The 19,091-nt window shown below is 48.2% G+C and overlaps 1 protein-coding gene across 1 annotated transcript in view; it reads left to right on the forward strand.

The window, feature by feature from the left end:
* Nucleotides 1-19,091, forward strand: part of LOC144101181 (uncharacterized) — an 81,850-nt gene that overhangs the window by 35,444 nt on the left and 27,315 nt on the right. Inside the window, exons 2-5 of the mRNA XM_077634231.1 lie at nt 15,062-15,212; nt 16,070-16,132; nt 16,289-16,350; nt 17,284-17,410. Of these exons, the coding sequence (XP_077490357.1) occupies nt 17,294-17,410 (117 nt within the window). The 5' untranslated portion in view covers nt 15,062-15,212; nt 16,070-16,132; nt 16,289-16,350; nt 17,284-17,293. The remainder of the gene's footprint in view (nt 1-15,061; nt 15,213-16,069; nt 16,133-16,288; nt 16,351-17,283; nt 17,411-19,091) is intronic.

Here is a 19,091-nt window from a genome sequence, read left to right on the forward strand (position 1 = left end):
TTGTGCGCATCGAGGAAGGCCAGCTGGTAGGGGAGCTGGGTTGACTGGTGTACATTCGTGAAGTCGGCGTTGGTCCACCTGGCGGGCTGCATCCTTCTGTTCGATGGGGTCAGAGGGACTGAAACCTTAAAAGCCGGGGTCGGAGCGGATATCTTCCTGCTCGCACGCAAATGCATGGGTAGCCTCGTTGCCATGGCGGCCAGCGTGTCCCGGTACCCAGTCTACTCGTACCTCAACTTGCTTTGCGGTGAAAAGTCTTCTACAGACTTCGGGCAGACAGGATTGCCTCACCAAACTTTTCGTTTACACGGACTAAACACCCCTCTCTGAACGCGTCGCGCCATAGGGCCTGGGCCCAAACACCTCCTTGTAAATAATAAATGTTTACCACCACCACCACCGTCCGTATACGAGGCATTCCTCGCGTTCGAGCATGAGATAATAATAATAATAATTGGCTTTAGTGTCGAAAGGAAATGGCGCAGTATCTGTCTCATATATCGTTGTACACCTGAACCGCTCCGTAAGGGAAGGGATAAAGGAGGGAGTGAAACAAGAAAGGAAGAAAGAGGTGCCGCAGTGGAGGGCTCCAGAATAATTTCGACCACCTGGCGATCTTTAACGTGCACTGACATCGCACAGCACACGGGCGCCTTAGCGTTTTGCCTCCATAAAAACGCAGCCGCCGTGGTCGGGTTCTAACCCGGGAACTCTGGATCAGTAGTCGGGCGCCCTAACCACTGAGCCACCGCGACGGGTAAGTCTCGCTGCTTTCGGCATGGCTGACAGCTAATAGCGCCCCAGAAAATGAATCCTGTGCATACGCTCCGAGGCGTCGGCGAGCTCGCGATCAGTAAACGCCCTTCCGCGTTCATTCCCGCACAGCCACATTCGCAGAACTGCGTTCGTTGCCATGGGACCAGACGCGTCGGCAGCGCAACGCTAAAGGAGAAATACTAATCAGGGGGACTCCGAGGCGAGGAGTCAAATGAAGAGAAGGGGATGGGAGGGGGGGGGGGGGGGGGGGGGCACATACTCGCCCGGCACGTGAGTGGACAGGTGGCGCACCCACACCCGCTTCGCTTTGGTCGACCGGCATTTCTTTGTCTCCGATAACGACGCGCCTTCATCGCAGACTCGCAGACCAGCCGTCGAAGGCCCGGCTCACGCCGTCGGCTGAGAGCGGCTAGGGCGGTCAATAAACAGGGGCCGGTGTTTCACTACGGGACGCCGTCTCCCTCGCCCTCCCCCTATACGACGGCGTTTAATCAATCGCACGACGACAAAGGGGCCCCCTAATCGATTTTAATATTACCGTCACACGCCCGGCACAAGCGTTAGGCGAGGGACGTTTTGGTGCACCCTTATAAAAATGGTCTATAGACTTCGTATATACTCTACTGCCTTTCTATAGATATTTCTTTTTGTCCATTCGTAGTCTGTAGACTGTCTATTGACGAAAGTCTATGGTCATAAATCTATAGTCTATGGTCTATGGTACTAAAAGTGTATAAATCTATAGATTGTCCATAGACTGTCTACAGGATTTGCATTGCCTATGAACTGTTCTCCGGAGTTTGTCTATAAAGAGTCTACAGACTTTATAGACAGAAGTCTATGGACAATCTATGAACTTTCAAAAAAATTTCGCAAGGGTCGAGCGAAAGAAATGGAGAGCCCGACAAAGCGCCAACGCAAATCCTTGGCGTTTGGAAGGAAACCAAGAAAAACCAACAACTCAATCGAGCGTGTATACAGCCTAAAAACACACCCGGCCGCCTGTCCAAGAAGAAAGCCGATTTGGAAACGGGCGCATGAAAATTCTTTTACGGGAGGAAAAACGCTAAGGCGCCCGTGTGCTGTGCGATGTCAGTGCACGTTAAAGATCCCCAGGTGGTCGAAATTATTCCGGAGCCCTCCACTACGGCACCTCTTTCTTCCTTTCTTCTTTCACTCCCTCCTTTATCCCTTCCCTTACGGCGCGGTTCAGGTGTCCAACGATATATGAGACAGATACTGCGCCATTTCCTTTCCCTCAAAACCAATTATTATTATTATTATCCGCCATTGCGAAAGGGGCCCATCGGTCAAAAAGAGTTGCGTCATCGGTGAACGTCGTCAAACCGCTTGAACTGCTGCTCACCGTACAGCGATGCGAGTGCATTAGGAGGCGGCTGCTTTGGAGATAACGCCGCAATTCCGCAGTCTGGGCACAGTAAAAGCGCGTACGACCGAGAGTCCCCGTTAAGCGCTGCCGCTGAACGAACTGGGGGAATGAAAAACGACAGGACTACGGTGCGGTGAAGCGGCTTCGTTCCACCTAACGACCAGCCTGGATCCGAGTGGCTTGGATAAGTTGCACTACTTTATAGCGCATATGACGACATTACTCCGCCGGATTGGCCGAAAAGACGATGCCTGCGTTTGCTCCGGTCGCAAATTGAGCCCATCCTGACCGGTATTCATCTCATGTAATAGACCGCTGGTACTACAGGTTTTAGCTTAAAATACATGGTGAGCATGAAAGCTGCATGATATTATAAAAAAAGAAAAAAGAAAAACGCGCGCTTAACTACGTCTTAGCGATGATGGAGGCCCATTTCTTTCTTGTGAAAGTTGCGACAGGCTCCTTTCAAGAACATCACATCATCTCGAAGAAGTTGCTTGTATCGCAAGGGTATTTGGAGCATAAAGAAACTTAGCTGATGTGCACTCCGTGTCATAGAAGGGGCAGTCATTTAGTTATTCTTACTGAATAGCATTGACTAAAACGCTGCTGTATACTACGACAGAGCTTACCAGAATCATAAAGAAGAAACTATAGAGCACTATTTTATGCTCACCATATTCGCAAACTGCGGTGGTTTAGACATAAAGGAGATGCTTACAACACAACAACCTCCCCATTGCAGGCGTATAACAAATTTGTATACGGTGGACTACTCATGGGGATGCGACGATCGCCCATTTTAAAGCTGGAATAATGCGACTCGGCTTTGCAAAATGCCTCAAGCAGAGATGAGCAGGTGAACTCAAGAGGCTCGTGATTCGCGAATGCTCACATGAGTAAATAGATTGGAATCGTATGAAAATGACGTTACTTATGAGAAAGAGTAATGTCGAGTTTGCTGTGTGTCCTGAAAGGATTGTGATTCACTTTGTGCGAAAGCAATTGTTTGGGAACGAACACCCATTCCGGTTGAGCCCCAAATTCTTATAATAATAATAATTGGTCTTTGGGGAAAGGAAATGGCGCAGTATCTGTCTCATATATCGTTGGACACCTGAACCACGCCGTAAGAGAAGGGATAAAGGAGGGAGTGAAAGAAGAAAGGAATCAAGAGGTGCCGTAGTGGAGGGCTCCGGAATAATTTCGACCACCTGGGGATCTTTAACGTGCACTGACATCGCACAGCACATGGGCGCCTTAGCGTTTTTCCTCCATAAAAACGCAGCCGCCGCGGTCGGGTTCGAACCCGGGAACTCCGGATCAGTAGCCGAGCGCCCTAACCATTGAGCGACCGCGGCGGGTATCTTTCGTTTCCTGAAAAACCAATTTTATAACTAATATATCTATCCGCAGAGACTCGCACAGAACGTCCGAGAGGTATTTCGAAGCGCTTGGAGGCGTGTTAGCCTACGACTGCTCCTCGCAGCTGCTGAAAGCGAAGGTTGCACGAGATGCATAGCACGGGCTGCATGCACGGGTGGTCTGGTCACTGCGGGCGAAACCTACGCCGGCTCCAAGGGAGCTACGCGTGGTCGGATGCGGAAGGTGTCCCAAAAACAGTTCCTGCTACCTGCTACAAAAGGACCCGCCGCGGTGGCTCAGTGGTTAGGGCGCTCGACTACTGATCCGGAGTTCCCGGGTTCGATCCCGACCGCGGCGGCTGCGTTTTTATGGAGGAAAAACGCTAAGGCGCCCGTGTGCTGTGCGATGTCAGTGCACGTTAAAGATTCCCAGGTGGTCGAAATTATTCCGGAGCCCTCCACTACGGCACCTTTCTTCTTTCACTCCCTCCCTTATCGCTTCCCTTACGGCGCGGTTCAGGTGTCCAAAGATATATGAGACAGATACTGTGCCATTTCCTTTCCCCAAAAACCAATTATTATTATTATTTATTATAAAAGGGCTGGGACAGCCGAGCTGCGCTCAATGAGAGCGGCCATCATTGGAAGCCCAGTGGGAAGGTTCCACCTGACCTAAATGATCGCACTGGTCTGGAACTTGCGAGCTCCCACCCTGAAGGCCGTGAGGTGTGGTTTGATGTGAATGTGGAAGTTTCTGGCTACGATTTTTAGTATGCAGCAGACGCCGTTTGCAGCGTTAAAAGTCTTGCGTATACAGGTGTCCTACCGAAAGAATTCACAGGGACACCTTGTATGCTGGCAACGCGAACACTCGAAGCTACTCATGCCTCTAGTGGAAGAGACATCACTTCCCTGGAGCCAGTGGTAATTGTCCGATGCGGTGACTTCAGTTCCTTTCAGCCAATGGGAGGGTTATGACCAATAACACATTTTTGCCGAAGGGGCTTTTAGTGATCTCGCTTTAAAACTGCACGTCAGCAAACAATGGCAGGCTGCGTAAGGAAGAGCCTTTCGCCTAAAACAAAAAAAAAACCGACATCGAAGCAATATAAGACGGGAAGTGAGCGGTCGCTTACGTATGCGCTTCGGATTCCTGTTTCTGCCTGACAAGGCGCCGCAGAAATTAAAACGCTGGAAGGCCACCACCGGTTTTTGTCATCATCTTTCGGAAGTTCATTTCCCAGCTACGCGTCTTCAGAGAAGGAGTCGCCGTTAAATGAAAACTCCGGCGCTTCTTTTTTTTTAGCTCCACGCTTTTTTCAGGAGCTTTGGTGGAGGCTCTCCGGACCCTCTTAATACTGAGAGAGGAAAAACACTGGTGCTCCGACGAAAGTGTCATGAGTGAACCGACATTTCGGCGCCAATTAACTCAGCGCCTTCTTCAGGGCTGACTGACCGGAAGAAAGAGATGTACTTTTTTTTAACCTTCGTTTTGTCCACTATGACTGGGGGTCGCCGCCGAGTGAGTCACAATCGAACGGCGGGGTTGTTGTCTTGTATGAGTCATCTTTGCGCGAAATTCTGCCACCAGGTGTGTTCTGTATTTGAGCAACTTTCTGCGCGAAATATTTTTAACTTTCTTTTATGTTCTGTGACCTGAGAGGAAGGGATGTCGACAGTCAATCTTGCGTGCGTGACGTAACGAGCTGAAGTTTCCTTAATATTCGCTAAAAAATTGTTGATCTTGTTTCCTGTCATTCCAGGCAAATAATGAACTAAGCTATCACTAGAGGTCACCAGTTTAGCCGATAAACGCACACGCCATGTGTTCTTTGACAGTATATCCGTGATGCCAGACACTGGTCTAAACCCAGGTTTTTCTTTCGATTTCCTGGCTGTTGCTGCTTTATAAACGTCTTCCTCAACATTCTGAAAGGGCATTTATTTTTATTAATTTATCAGTACCTCAAAGCCCTCTTGAGGCTTGTTTCGGTTTCCTGGCCTTTGCTGCTGTACAAATCTTTTCCTCAATTTTCAGATGGGCTACCATTTGTCTTTATTAATTGCTAGTACCTCATAATCACTTTTGGGGCACTGCTTGAAATGTGGGCTTATACATAATTTAATTAGTTCTGTGATGAATGGCAAGACAGGGAGCGTACAAGAGGTATGATGCGACAGTCAACTCAGACTGCTCGAAAACCCTCCGGACTTGCCCTTTAAAGCTGTTCAGTTAGTCGCGTGATATACGCATGTTGAGGAAACATTCCGAACGGCGTGTTCTTTACTTTTACTCATCCGCAGTGCGGTGAAGTGAAGCTGCCTTCTTTCTAGCCTTGTCTTTGGCCCGCCGAGTACTGTGTGCCGTCTTCATCAAACGCATCACAGCGAGGGAAAAACAGTGCCGAGGCGCTCTGTTTGGGCAGCAAATTAAAGCGGCTAATTCGATTAGCGATGCGCAGTGATCTCGCTATGTTTGCGTGTCTCGTATCGCGCGCACGGCGGCAGGTATACACGAACTTGGCTCCTTGCCTTTGCAATCAACGCTACAGGGCGCCATGCGCGCGCCCTTCGTCCTAAATACACAAATCCTAGATGAAACTATTGTGACACCATGTAGCTGATGATCTGCCGAAAACTCAGGTTCAGCAAGCTGCAAAAAACATCCTCTTTACAGGGCATGAAAGATGAAATAAACGAAAAGGCTAGCGAGAGGCAACCAGTACCGTACGGTAAGCGTAAGCTACATTCTAAATGGAAGGGGTAAAAAGGGCTTTGAAGGCGTGCATCCTGAATGGCTAACTTAGTGCGCTACACTGCACAATCTTTGTGCGACATAGCAAAATTCGTGCCCTGTGCGCAGAGCAAAACGCGATTCTAGCGTTGTTGCCTGCACCCAATCCACCGAACTGCTTTGTACTTCCGAAATAGAGCCTATCAACTTATATACGATATTAAAATAACCGGCATGAAAAAGAAAGAAAGAAGAAAGCAAAGTTAACAACCTATAGCTTTAATCCCTTACAAAAATTTCTTTAGACAGTCTATAGACAGACTTCTGCATATAAAGTATATAGACTCTGTATACACAAATCCTAGAGAATAGCCTAAAGGCAATACAAATCCTATAGACAGTCTCTAGACAATGTATACATTTATGGCCATGCACCTTTAATAGGATTTTGTCTATATATAGACAAAATCTATAGACAGTGTCTATAGACACTCTACAGGCTATGAATAGACAGAAAAAAATATCTATAGGAAGGCAACAGAGTCTATAGGAAGTCTATAGACCTCAGCCGTGGCCTAGAGGCTTGAGCATCCCCCTCGCATGCGGGAGGTGCGGGGCTCGATCCCCAGTGCCGCCGGGTACCCACCGGTGATACAATGGGTACAAGCTTTCCCCTGGCCTGGTGTTCAGCTTATTTAGGGTGAAATGCTTCGGAAATGGGTGTTTGACCCCATCTTCAATCGTCGAAAACACCTTGTGCCGTGGCGCTCTTTGGCCACGGATGTCTTCGCGCCATAAAAATCCACCATCATCATCATCATCATCATCATCATCATCATCAGGAAGTCTATAGACTGTCTATGGACTGTTTTTATAAGAGATACACTCTATGCTTACCTCTGTCTCCGCCATATGGATCAGTTCTACTTTAAATCGTGTGGCCACTTCCACAGCGCACTTATCTCTGCGCGAGTACGCGAGGACAAAACTGGAGGAGTGTCACTATAGGGGGTGTGAAAACGGATGCTTCATTCTGTGGTCGTTTTCGGACACCCGGCAGAAGCCACAAGAAAGAAACGACCAAATTCCGCTACTATTACGCTTTCTCGTTAATGCGTTTTGACGGCGCAGGTTTTTACGCCTTTGTGATTGGCTGCGGAGAATCCATCAACTGTCTGTGCGGTGACCGCACTCAGGGACGGCTACTCACTACCGCTAACGTCACGTCACCTGACGCGCACTGGTGACGGAGTGTGTTACACAGAAGTTCGCGCCAGAGAAGAAAGTCAACAGCTTCGCTGAAAAAAAAAGACTTTCTGAGCAGGAAGTTCTCGTAACTCCCGCAAGAGTTTGAGTTCAAATTATCTTATAACATGTTTCGATTCACCTTAGAGTCTCTACATTTGTGTAGGCGTAGAGAAATGTCAGTAACACAGTGCAGAGCATCCTTTTAAAGTTGGACAGTGCAGCCTCGCTGAAACCGTACTTTATTTTTCCATTGTCTAAACTACAATTCATGTCCCGGATTCATTCCTTCTTTTTTTTCCCTTCCTGTGTTCCTCGCACCCAGCTGACCCTTATTCCATTGCTCGTTTATCTCCCAAAATTCAATTTTGTGTCCATTACCTCCGCGTCTTCCTTTTGCGCCTTGCTTGGTCATCGCCCGATCCTTTGGCCAATCCCCAACCGGTGGCTGCGAGCCATTATCCTCCCGACGCCACCAGCAATAACAACAACGACGTAGCCTAACGCGCGCTATGAATGCGTAACGCCAGAAAAGCGTCCAAGAGCGGAGCCGGAAAGAAGTAAAAAAGAAATGTGAAAGATGGAACACAACAAAAAAATATATATACATATACAGCAAGCGGACGAGTCGTACAGGCCGTAAAAGGGCGCAAAGAGGACTCTGAACGAAAGGGCGCCGGCGAATCGATTCTGCCCCGCGGGCTGCTTCCTCCTCCCCGCTTTGTCTCTCCCCCTCCCCTTCTTCTCCTTCTTCCCACTTCCCCCGCTTCCCAAGCCTGTTCTTTGCACGGCGAGGCAGACAGCTTGGTCGCTGCGCGTTGCACAGCATGGCCAGGCGAGCGAAATGCAGAAAGGGAGACAGTGCACGAAAAAGCGCGCCAGTCTCAGGAGCACGTTCGCTCAACTCGCCCTCCACAACCCTCTTCCCAAGCCGCACACCGCCACTGCACTCCGCCTCGTTAGAACGGTGCAGCGGTCCCGGATATTGCAAGGAGCGTGGAGGCGCTCATTGTGACGCCGGGCAAAATTCTTTGATTACATACCACTCGGGAAAACTCGTCGAACCCGCTCATCAAAATCTCTCTCTCTCATTGAAGAAAACTTCGCGTGTTAGCAGAATGTCGCGCCACCTGTGGCAGGAATATGAACTGTTGAGCGCTGACCAAAACACCAATCTATCGGAGGAACAAAGCAGGGTACCACCGGTAGCTGGCAGCCCAGCGCGTAAATCAGCCATCCTCTGTTAATGTTTGCGCAGTGGGCACGGACAACAGGCAGCATTTCAGGTGGAGTTTCTAGACTGTAATATTGAACTGACATGATAAAACAACTATGGGAGCGAGCGGCGCGAATTACAGGGTCGGTAAAAAGTTCCCAGGCCACACGGTCTGCTTTTGAGCAGTATGGTCAGGAAATTACGACTCCCCCGAAGCTCTAAATATCTTTAGAAGGGAGAATAAGTATCGTTCTAACCTCTGAGAACCTTGATAGCTCCATGGACAATTTAAGTGCCAGGATATAACGATGAAGAGCAGACCCTGTGGTCTGGGAACTTTTGATTTACCCGGTACCTCCGGCTTACAACGGAACCGATGCAGCCGCTACTTCGAACACCTAACTGCTGGGCGTTGCGTTCCGCCTTTGTAGCGTCGTCTGCTTCTGTTATCGAGAGCAGACGACAGGGATGGAACGCCTGCACCGCGGAGGAACACAATGCACTGAATTAGAACGCGCAGTGCCTTTCGAGTGGCTGACGCAGGAGCAAGCTTGCACTGCACTGCACGGTTTTATTTAGACTGGGGTTAACCTTTCCCCGCAGACCGAGCCCGAGCCCCGCTGTGCGCCCAGGCGAAATAGCCCCCTGTGCACCGTCAAGCGACGCCGCCACGACGCCGGGTCAAGTGTGAAGGAACTCTCCGGGGGGGAAGGAGTGCATTTTCTTCCACTTTTTCGTGTCACGATGCGCGATGGCATTCCTTCGTTTACTCCGACCGATGAAGAAAAGAATGAATGCACAGAGGAAAAAAAAAAAACAGAAGAGCGTTTTCCACGCAAACTGCTCCGAAAAGAGGCACCGACTGGCGAAGATCGAAGCGTTGCAAAAACGTTAAGGAGTAAACACAGTCCAGCGTTCCCAAACGTACACTTTATGATGCGCTTCGAAAATCTTTTAGAACGTTAAAGGGACACACTAAGAACCAACTCATCCAGTTTTTGTTCTCAGCAAATATCGATTATATATGCCTCTTTCTAGGTAGGTTGATATTTCTCCTGTAGGAAAAGCTCCTCGATTCAAAGGCGTGACGTTCACATCGAAAAGGACTCTGTAATGATCGTACTGAAGTGGGATCCTCGCTTGAAAACCTCGTCGACGCACCAAGTTTGCTTGCCAAATCTGCCGTAGATTCCGGCGTCCGCATCCTATGTTATCTTTTCTAGGTCGTAAAAGACCTGTTTTGAGTTAAAACTAGCGCCTTCCTCGTTAAAATGCTTTAATCTATCGATACAGATAAACTTGAGTTTGTACTCAAGTGTCCTTTTAATTGTACTGAGTTTTTCGTGTTCCCGAAATAGTTCCGATCACGAGTTTTGATTACTGTTCCGCATGTTCTCAATTAGAATCAGCAGGGCTTAAGAGCTGCAGTCATTCATTCCGGCCAGTAATGGTCAACATAGAAGCACAGCACCCAAAACTGAAGCCATTAGGTGAAGATATTACGACTGTCTCGATATCTTATTCGCGCAGGGTAACTGAGCGCTGATATACAATTACATGAAAAGCGTAATTAAGCAGCATACATTAAATGCTGCATCGAATAATTGCAGAATCGCGTAGTTTGTTTTATTTACTCTGATTATTCATGCCGTAAAAGCATCATAGGCTTGAAGAAACGACTAGGTGTTTAGGATTTATGTCTCCGCCGAAAAGTTGCACGATTAACACTTTTCTGTAAACTTTATTATCACTCCGCACTGCATAATGACTTTTTGTTCGTCTTCTTTCATTTTTGATCGACGCGACGATTTCGTTAAAGTTAAGAGTTTGTCGTGTCGTATATTCAGCGACGTGCATTCATTCATACCACTCACCATAACTTAATGAAACGCTCTGCCTTCTCGTGTCGCAACTGTCACTGGTCCTGATAATAATAATAATTGGTATTGGGGGATAGGAAATGGCGCAGTATCTGTCTCATATACCGGCGGACACCTGAACCGCACCGTAAGGGAAGGGATAAAGGAGGGAGTGAAAGAAGAAAGGAAGAAAGAGGTGCCGTAGTGGAGGGCTCCGGAATAATTTCGACCACCTGGGGATCTTTAACGTGCACTGATATCGCACAGCACACGGGTCTTGATAAATTTTACAATTTAATGTCTACCATAACTGCTACCTAATTTTATTGCGTATCTAGTTGTGATATGAGTGCATTGTGTTCTGTTCGCATTGTATTTCTGTTAATAATAATTTTTGTGTTTTATTTTAGTGCTTCCGCTTGTGTTAATTTGTAACAGCTGTATTTTTGACGGTCTGCTGCTCTGTTCATGTTTTGTATCGATAGCTACTTTACGGTAGCGTTTCGAGCCTTCAGCGTGGCTGCTCCGCCACGCTGTCACGTGGTTGGTCACGTGGTGAGGAGCAACTGCCGGAGGCGCGGCGCCGTGGCTGATCACGGGGTTGGTCACGTGACCAGCCACGTGGTGCGCAGCAACTGCTCCTGCCGGCGGCGCGGCGCGCCGGCGAAACCGAGCTGTCACAGCTGTGCGCATGCGCCGTGTCAAGTGGGACGAAGATGAAGAAGGAACGCCCAGCGAAACGGAGCGGAGAAAGACTGAATTTGCAATCCAAATGAGCAAGTTCCGCTCGGCCAGCTGTAGCTATGGCGTCACTTCAGGTTTTACCAGAGCGAAACCACCGCCAATTTTTGCTTCTATTTCCTTTTAATTATACTTTTACCGTTTTAATGATGAATTATCCCCATAGAGTTCGCATATTTATTCCAATGTCATGTAACGTGTTTTCTTCTTTGTTGTTGCATGTGTGGTCACATTGTTTTCTGCTTTGATATAGTGCTTGCCCGCTCCGTATGTAATACCGTCAGTCGTGAAGGCTTTTAGGGGTTGGTTGTATATGTGTGAATTAAAAGCGGAAGTGCATCGTATCTTGCGCTGAATTGCATCTGCAGCAGATATCGTTAAATGTCTTGTATGCGTGTGGCTGCTTCTATACGCACATCACACGATATATTGAAAAATGCTTGTCGCGGAACTGAATATATATACATTTATTTATTTAGACCCAAATCCGGTCAAGGCAGCAAAGGAGAGAATAAACTAGCAAACATGCAGCGTGCGCAGTGTACTGCGGACTGTGACGTAAAGTAGACTATGACGAATATTCAAGCCCAGTGGATTCATTTGAACTGAGGACAGATTCTCATGCCGAAAAACGGTTTCGCCAAACAGAAAACAATCAATTATGCAACCCTTGAATGCATAAGTACATATACTTAATCGTATTCTCTCTTTCCGTTTCCTTACTTGCAAAATTTTAATTCTATTTCCTCTTATATTAGATTCTCTGATATCGAAGCGCAGTGGCAGTGTGCGACGGGCGGACCCTAATTCTAAATTTCAACGCAAACAAGAAGTCTAATTGCATTTTCTCCACGGCTCAAAAAGAATGGACGATTATGCCAGATGATGAGACATCAGTTGATGTCTATAGACATCAACTGGACATGTCTTATCATCTCTCAAGGCTTCATAGACATCAAAACATCAGTTGATGTCTAGCGTACGTTGCGTCTATTTCTTCATCCGTTGTCCTTCATCAGCCCTGGACAAAATGCATTTCGGGACCGGTGACCTACTAGCCCTGTTGCATGCATTAAAGGAGACAAAAAGCTGGAAACTACGCTAGTGCGAAAAAAAAATAATAGCGGCCGGCCAAACCACACATTTATTTTTTTATGAAAGTCTAATTCCAGCGGCGACATCTTGTCTTCGCTTTAAATAAATAATAAGCCTCGTATAGAGTAAAAGCTGCCTTTTCTTCTTCCACTGACTGCACCAAACATCGTGGCGATTATCCTTTATTTTGTATTGCTTCAGTTCGTATAACGTTGCTGTCGTGCCGTACACGAGAACCACCGCACCGTGGCGGACGCAATTCTGCCTAATCAAAGGTCACCGAGAGACACGCCACTGGAACCGCATGCACGGCTCTCGACGGCTTGTTTGCCGCCATTATTCACGCGCTCTTCCGTGAAAGATGAGAGGAAACAAACAGGTACGCACACACACAACAGCGACGGTAAGGCAGAATGTCACCAACCGATGAAGTCACGTTCGACGGCGGCGAACCGCGAAGCGCCCTCCTCTGCGTCCCCCGGGGTCAAGTGTGAAAGAACTGTACGTGCCGATGTTTTCCACCTAATCGGTCGCCCTCATAACGATCCCACGGCGAATGCGGCTAATGACTCCCTCCGGGGTCCCTCTTCGCCTAATGGGCACACGCTACAGGAACAGAAACAGCCGCAGTTAATGCCTCTTATTTATTCCGCTGGGGAAGCAAGTGAGCAGTGAGCGTCCCTTTTTTTGTAGCGGCAGCTGTTATGGCCACGTTTTCCGGTTCTGCAACGTTGGCGTAACACGAAGGAGTGCGAGGAGGAAACGGGAGAGCGAGCGAATCGGGTGCACCGCGCAGGCGTTGATTGGCGAGAGTGTAGGGAAGTGACGCGTGGCGTTCCTGGAACGCTCCACGCTGAATGGTCCGAACAGAGTGACGTCACGTGTGACATCATAGTGACGGTATATGTACTCTACCACAAAAGTCAGATAGTGAAGGAATAGTAGGCCACCCGTCGCGGTGGCTCAGTGGTTAGGGCGCTCGACTACTGATCCGCAGTTCCCGGGTTCGAACCCGACCGCGGCGGCTGCGTTTTTATGGAGGAAAAACGCTAAGGCGCCCGTGTGCTGTGCGATGTCAGTGCACGTTAAAAATCCCCAGGTGGTCGAAATTATTCCGGAGCTCTCCACTACGGCACCTCTTCCTTTCTTCTTTCCCTCCCTCCTTTATCCCTTCCCTTACGGCGCGGTTAAGGTGTCCGCCGATATATGAGACAGACACTGCGCCATTTCCTTTCCCCAGGATCCATTATTATTATTATTATTATTATTATTATTATTATTATTATTATTATTATAATAAGGAATAGCGATTCGTCAGAAGCATTTCGCTTTGACGCCGTGGTATCACAACGGAACCCATAGGCAGTATGCATGGGGCGTTTTGGCATATGGAGGAGCCGTGATGCTGCGTGTGACAACTGTGTATGCGTGTATGAGGCATTTGACCAGTCATGATTCATGACATAGATCGGAAGTGGCGTCAACTATAGTGGAAGTGACGTCATCGGTCTGGAAATGATGTAAACCAAGCATTCAGTGACGTCGATTAAGCCGAAAGTGACGCCAGCGGACAGGAAGTTTGTCGCGCTCAGGCACCTATTGGCGCTATGTTATCGCACCACACACGTAATGAAATTAAGTGCCACTCCATTTTTTTGTTTTACCGCTCCCCGCTTACGATGGACACTTGTGGTAATAACGGCTCGTAACTACGCTTCTATCAGCACGGGTAGTAATCACCTCTAATTTTTTGTTCTCTGACGTGGTGGCCGACAGAGGAGCGGTGAATGTTCCAGCGTTCTACTTTCGGGCGTGCTGGCATTGTCCCCTCTTCTTGGGCGCGAACGTGGCGAGCGCTGTTCTTGAGGATCGCCATACTTTAAAGCGGCAGTGACAGCCCGGCGCGCTGTCGCTCGTGAAGAGAAACTGAAGGAAGGAAAAGTGGCTAATAAGGCATGCTCCCCGAGACTCGTGTGTGGCTATCAGTATCTATGAGCCTTCCTAGATTACGGCACACCTTTCATGCAGTGCGTGTCAATCGCATCTGCTCTTGACGACGAGATTATCTGTGAAAAATTGTGGAGTCTATCATTGGGAAATAAGTAGTGCTATAATTTTATGCTCTAGAGATGATTGATTTGGAAGTAGAAGAATGAACAATCACAGCCTCTTGGTTGCACTGATAATTTATCATTTAGAAATACAATATTAATCCATATAATAATTGTTTTTTTGGGGAAAGGAAATGGCGCAGTATCTGTCCCGTATATCGTTGGACACGTGAACCGCGCCATAAGGGAAGGGATAAAGGAGGGAGTGAAAGAAGAAGAATAGAGAGGTGCCGTAGTGGAGGGCTCCGAAATAATTTCGACCACCTGGGGATCTTTAACGTGCACCGACATCGCATAGCGCATGGGCGCCTTAGCGTTTCGCCTTTATCGAAACGCAGCCGCCGCGGTCGGGTTCGAACCCGGGAACTCCCGATCAGTAGCCGAGCGCCCTAACCACTGAGCCACCGCGGCGGGTATTTAGAAATACAACAAATTAGAAAAATTATCACTGAAAATTAAAAACAGATAGCGAGACTCTCATTTCCCTTCCTGGGTTTGCTCAATGGTTTGGCGTTCATCTCTTGCGCAGGCGGGCAGGGGGGGCGGCCGGCGGCTGGTGCGGCGGTGGCTCCACCTGGTCCCCGCCGGCGACTCCGCTCTGGCTGGCCGCCACCGACGGATCCGCGGCGAGGCGCTGCAGGGCAGACGCGACGCCCGCAGCGACACTGGTGCTGGCCATCGTGAGTAAAGACACAACCTCCCTCACATCGAAATATGAGACAGAAAGGACTGGACGAGGGAATAACATAAGACCTGGTTATCGGGAGCTAACTGAGCATTAAGGTACTAGCAGCAACGAATGAAACGCGAACAAGAAAACTGAGGTGGCAACACAAAAACTCCAACATATTAGCTCCTGGAGAGCAAACACAGGCAAGGTTTTGATTAACACTCCTTTAGAAGAGTCTTCGCGCCTTCGAAGTTAAAATAACCTGGGCTATCCCTTATAAAAATGGTCTATAGATTGTCTATAGGCTTCTTATAGACTCTATTGCCTTCCTAGAGATATTTACTTTTGTTTATTCGTAGTCTATAAACTGTCTATTGACAAAAGTTTACTAAATGTTTATGGCCATAAATAAGTGCATACATTGTCTATAGACTGTCTATAGAATTTGTATTGACTGTAGACAGCTCTCTAGGGTTCGTCTATACAGAGTCCGTTGACTTTATAGACAGAAGTCTATCGATAATCTATAGAGTGTCTAAAAAAGTTTTTGTAAGGGATTATTGAGCTTCCCCTGGCTAAGAGCTTCTTACTTTGCTATTCGTGGCTGAACTGTCTCGTTCGCGTTTCATTCCTTGCTGATAGTATACGTTGCTGGTCGAGTTTGTGACTCCCAGAAAATGTACCCACCCAAAAAATACTAAATAAAATACATTGTTAAGGAAACTTATCAGACTGGAGCCTGAACTGGGAGACCTGACCTAGTTGGCGCCGCTACGGGAATGCAACGCAGAAGCGCAATTTCCGGGATACCGTTTCTCATAGCTAACTCCTCTAGTTTTATCTTTCCCTTTCCCTCCCCCTTTTCAGAGAAGCAACAGCGTGCCACGCCTCAAGATACGCACCGCCAGGAGATCGCCGATTTCCGGAAGGGTGAGCATCTCTGGTCGCAACCTTAATTCTTTTGGTAGACACCACTCTCTTTTCTTGCTTGATTGTCCAACTGGGTAACCATCTGCGTCATACACATTTAATAAATAACAAGAAATGACCCCAGAAGTTGTTGTAAACTTTTCCTTTCTCTCGCAGAACCATGAGTCCAGCCGAGACTCGTCCGAGTCCGCAAGCAGCACCTCTTCCACGAGAAGAAGGTAATTTGTGAAGTACTTCCAGAACTGCTGTCTGTCACACCCGCATCAGACATCACAAAATCAAGCTATGAAGCGCAACCTAAGGGTGGCTAAGGAAAATGCGTGCTGATGTTTAATCGCGAAAGCTCCAGCAATGTCTGCGATGTGGGGTAAAATCGTTCCTGATTTCTAATGCTCTTTTTGGCTTGGTCGGGCCCTATAGCGTTGACGCGACATATAGTTACAGTTTCGAGAAGCCTGTGCTGTGCCAACGACTGCTCAGTGTGTTGTCCAAAGTCAAGCATCGAAAGTTTAAAAAGGGGGGGGGGGGGGCGGCAGGTTGGGGTGTAACCACGACTGGCCCAGGTAGTGATTCTAATATGGGCGCAGTCTCATTCAGAGGGCAATGCAGAAGGTGGCTGAGAAACACTGGGACAGCGACTCTGTCCTTCACCATACCTTAACCATTTAACGCCCACATGATGAAGGAATCAAAGAAAAAACATTACCTACACCATTCCGCAAGCTAATGCACGCACACTCAAAAGACAAAATTTAAATTTGCTGCCGCAGCTAAAATTTGAGAAATCGGTATTGCGTCAATTGTCAGCAGTTAGCATTTCGTCGATTCTGTGCAGCTAGCCTGTTTTGTGAGAAAGACTAGCTATAAGGCATCGAACCAACCGGAAGGTCCAGACAAAGTAGACAATTTTTTAAACAAATTTTTTTTCTTCTAAATTGTTCTCGCAACATCAGCCGGAAAACGAGTGATAGGAATCTCTGAAGGGTGGCTGACAGTCGCGAAATCGCGCCTCCTTTTTCTGCAAACACATGCATCACAGTGACGCCAAACATTTTGTCCATGACGTGCTCACACGCCGCTGTGAATGCGGTACCCGACGAGCTATGCTGGCCAAGAGACGACTCAAAGACCGCCTCACTTCTCCCGTGCAGAAACAGGGCGATGAGGTCGGAGTGGGCCAGCTCAGCGACCAGAGCTCACCAGCCACTGCCGGAGACGAGTAGGAAGGAGTTCGAACCCACGACCAACCCGCCAGTGACAACCGCCGGCTATGCCATGGTAGGCTCTGCTTGTCCCAATTCGAACGCAAAAGTTGAACAGCTCGCAGCGTAGCGCAAAATCCAAAACCTATCTGTGACGTAAGCAGAATGCGGAAGCGCTGCCGTTCCCGGGTGGATGAAAAAGCGTGGTGTGAAGCCCAAAAGAATGCATCATCATCATTAGCCTGACTAGGCCCACTTCAGGACAAAGACCTCTCCCATGTCTCTCCGACTAACCCTGCACTCTAAACAAAACGCGTAAAAAAGGTGTAAAACTGTTCTCTAGCGCACACCCTTTTGGAAAAGGGTGTGCGCTACAAGACAGCTTACTCCCTTTTTACTCCCATACAGGTGTATTTGTGTTTAGTGTGTGGCCTGTGCCAGCTGCGGCCACCGTATGCCCGCAAACTTAATCTCATCCGCCCACCTAACTTTATGCCGCCCCTTGTTACGCATGCCCTCTGTTGGAGTACAATTGGAATGCATGTAAATAGAAATTCTTAAGTAGTTTTGTGAATTAATAGTGCACATTTGAGGTTGTTCGTTAACAAGAGCCAAGTACGTCTCAGAAGAGAATACTCAAATATGAAACATCATTCGAAAGCTATGTATTTTTTAAACGCCACAATGTGTGCATGCCGGAGCGAAACCCTGGTTAAAGTACCGGGTTGAAGCGCGGCCTATGGAAACAGATGGAAACAAAACATTAAAATAATAATATTATGCCGGAGCCCTCCACTACGGCACCTATTCTTCCTTTCTTCTTTCACTCCCTCCTTTATCCCTTCCCTTACGGCGCGGTTCAGGTGTCCAAAGATATATGAGACAGATACTGCGCCATTTCCTTTCCCCCCCAAAAAAACCAATTACAATTATATAATAATTGGTTTTGGGGGAAAGGAAATGGCGCAGTATCTGTCTCATATATCGTTGGACACCTGAACCGCGCCGTAAGGGAAGGGATAAAGGAGGGAGTGAAAGAATAAAGGAAGAAGAGGTGCCGTAGTGGAGGGCTCCGGAATAATTTCGACCACCTGGGGATCTTTAACGTGCACTGACATCGCACAGCACACGGGCGCCTTAGCGTTTTACATCCATAAAAACGCAGCCGCCGCGGTCGGGTTCGAACCCGGGAACTCCGGATCAGTAGTCGAGCGCCCTAACCGCTGAGCCACCGCAGCGGGTAACAAAACATTCCAATATTAGACTCATTTCACCGCGCGCCGATGGAGGCGGGCGTTCGGTAACAACAGGCGAGTACTTTCAAAATGAACATGGAAAAGTACGCGACGCCATTTCGAAGATGACATCTTTTTAAAACGTCGGGATAAATAAGTTTTATATGGTGCCGCACATACCTCCAGCCGGAGCTCAGTCGCCTGGGAGTTTCTCTCAGTCTCTCCGAATTTGTTGTAGTCCGACATGCTGCCGCGTGTGCCACATTAGCTCGCAAATACAGTCGTTCGGTCTATACAGGCTAGACGGCTCTTCTTGAAACACAGTTCTGAAAGGGCACGATAAGCGAGGCGTGCACCGTATCACACGACGGCGCAGACGATAGCCCCGTCCACCTCAAGCGTCCACGAGCGCCCCCTGTAATTGTAAACACGGTGTTGGTCTAAACCACTTTGCTTCACGACATCCGTATTTTCCGCTCAATTACACATAAGCAGCTGAATGCACCATCGGCGCTGCTTTAG

The sequence above is a fragment of the Amblyomma americanum genome, chromosome 8, assembly GCF_052857255.1.
Source record: "Amblyomma americanum isolate KBUSLIRL-KWMA chromosome 8, ASM5285725v1, whole genome shotgun sequence".
Lineage (NCBI taxonomy): Eukaryota > Metazoa > Arthropoda > Arachnida > Ixodida > Ixodidae > Amblyomma > Amblyomma americanum.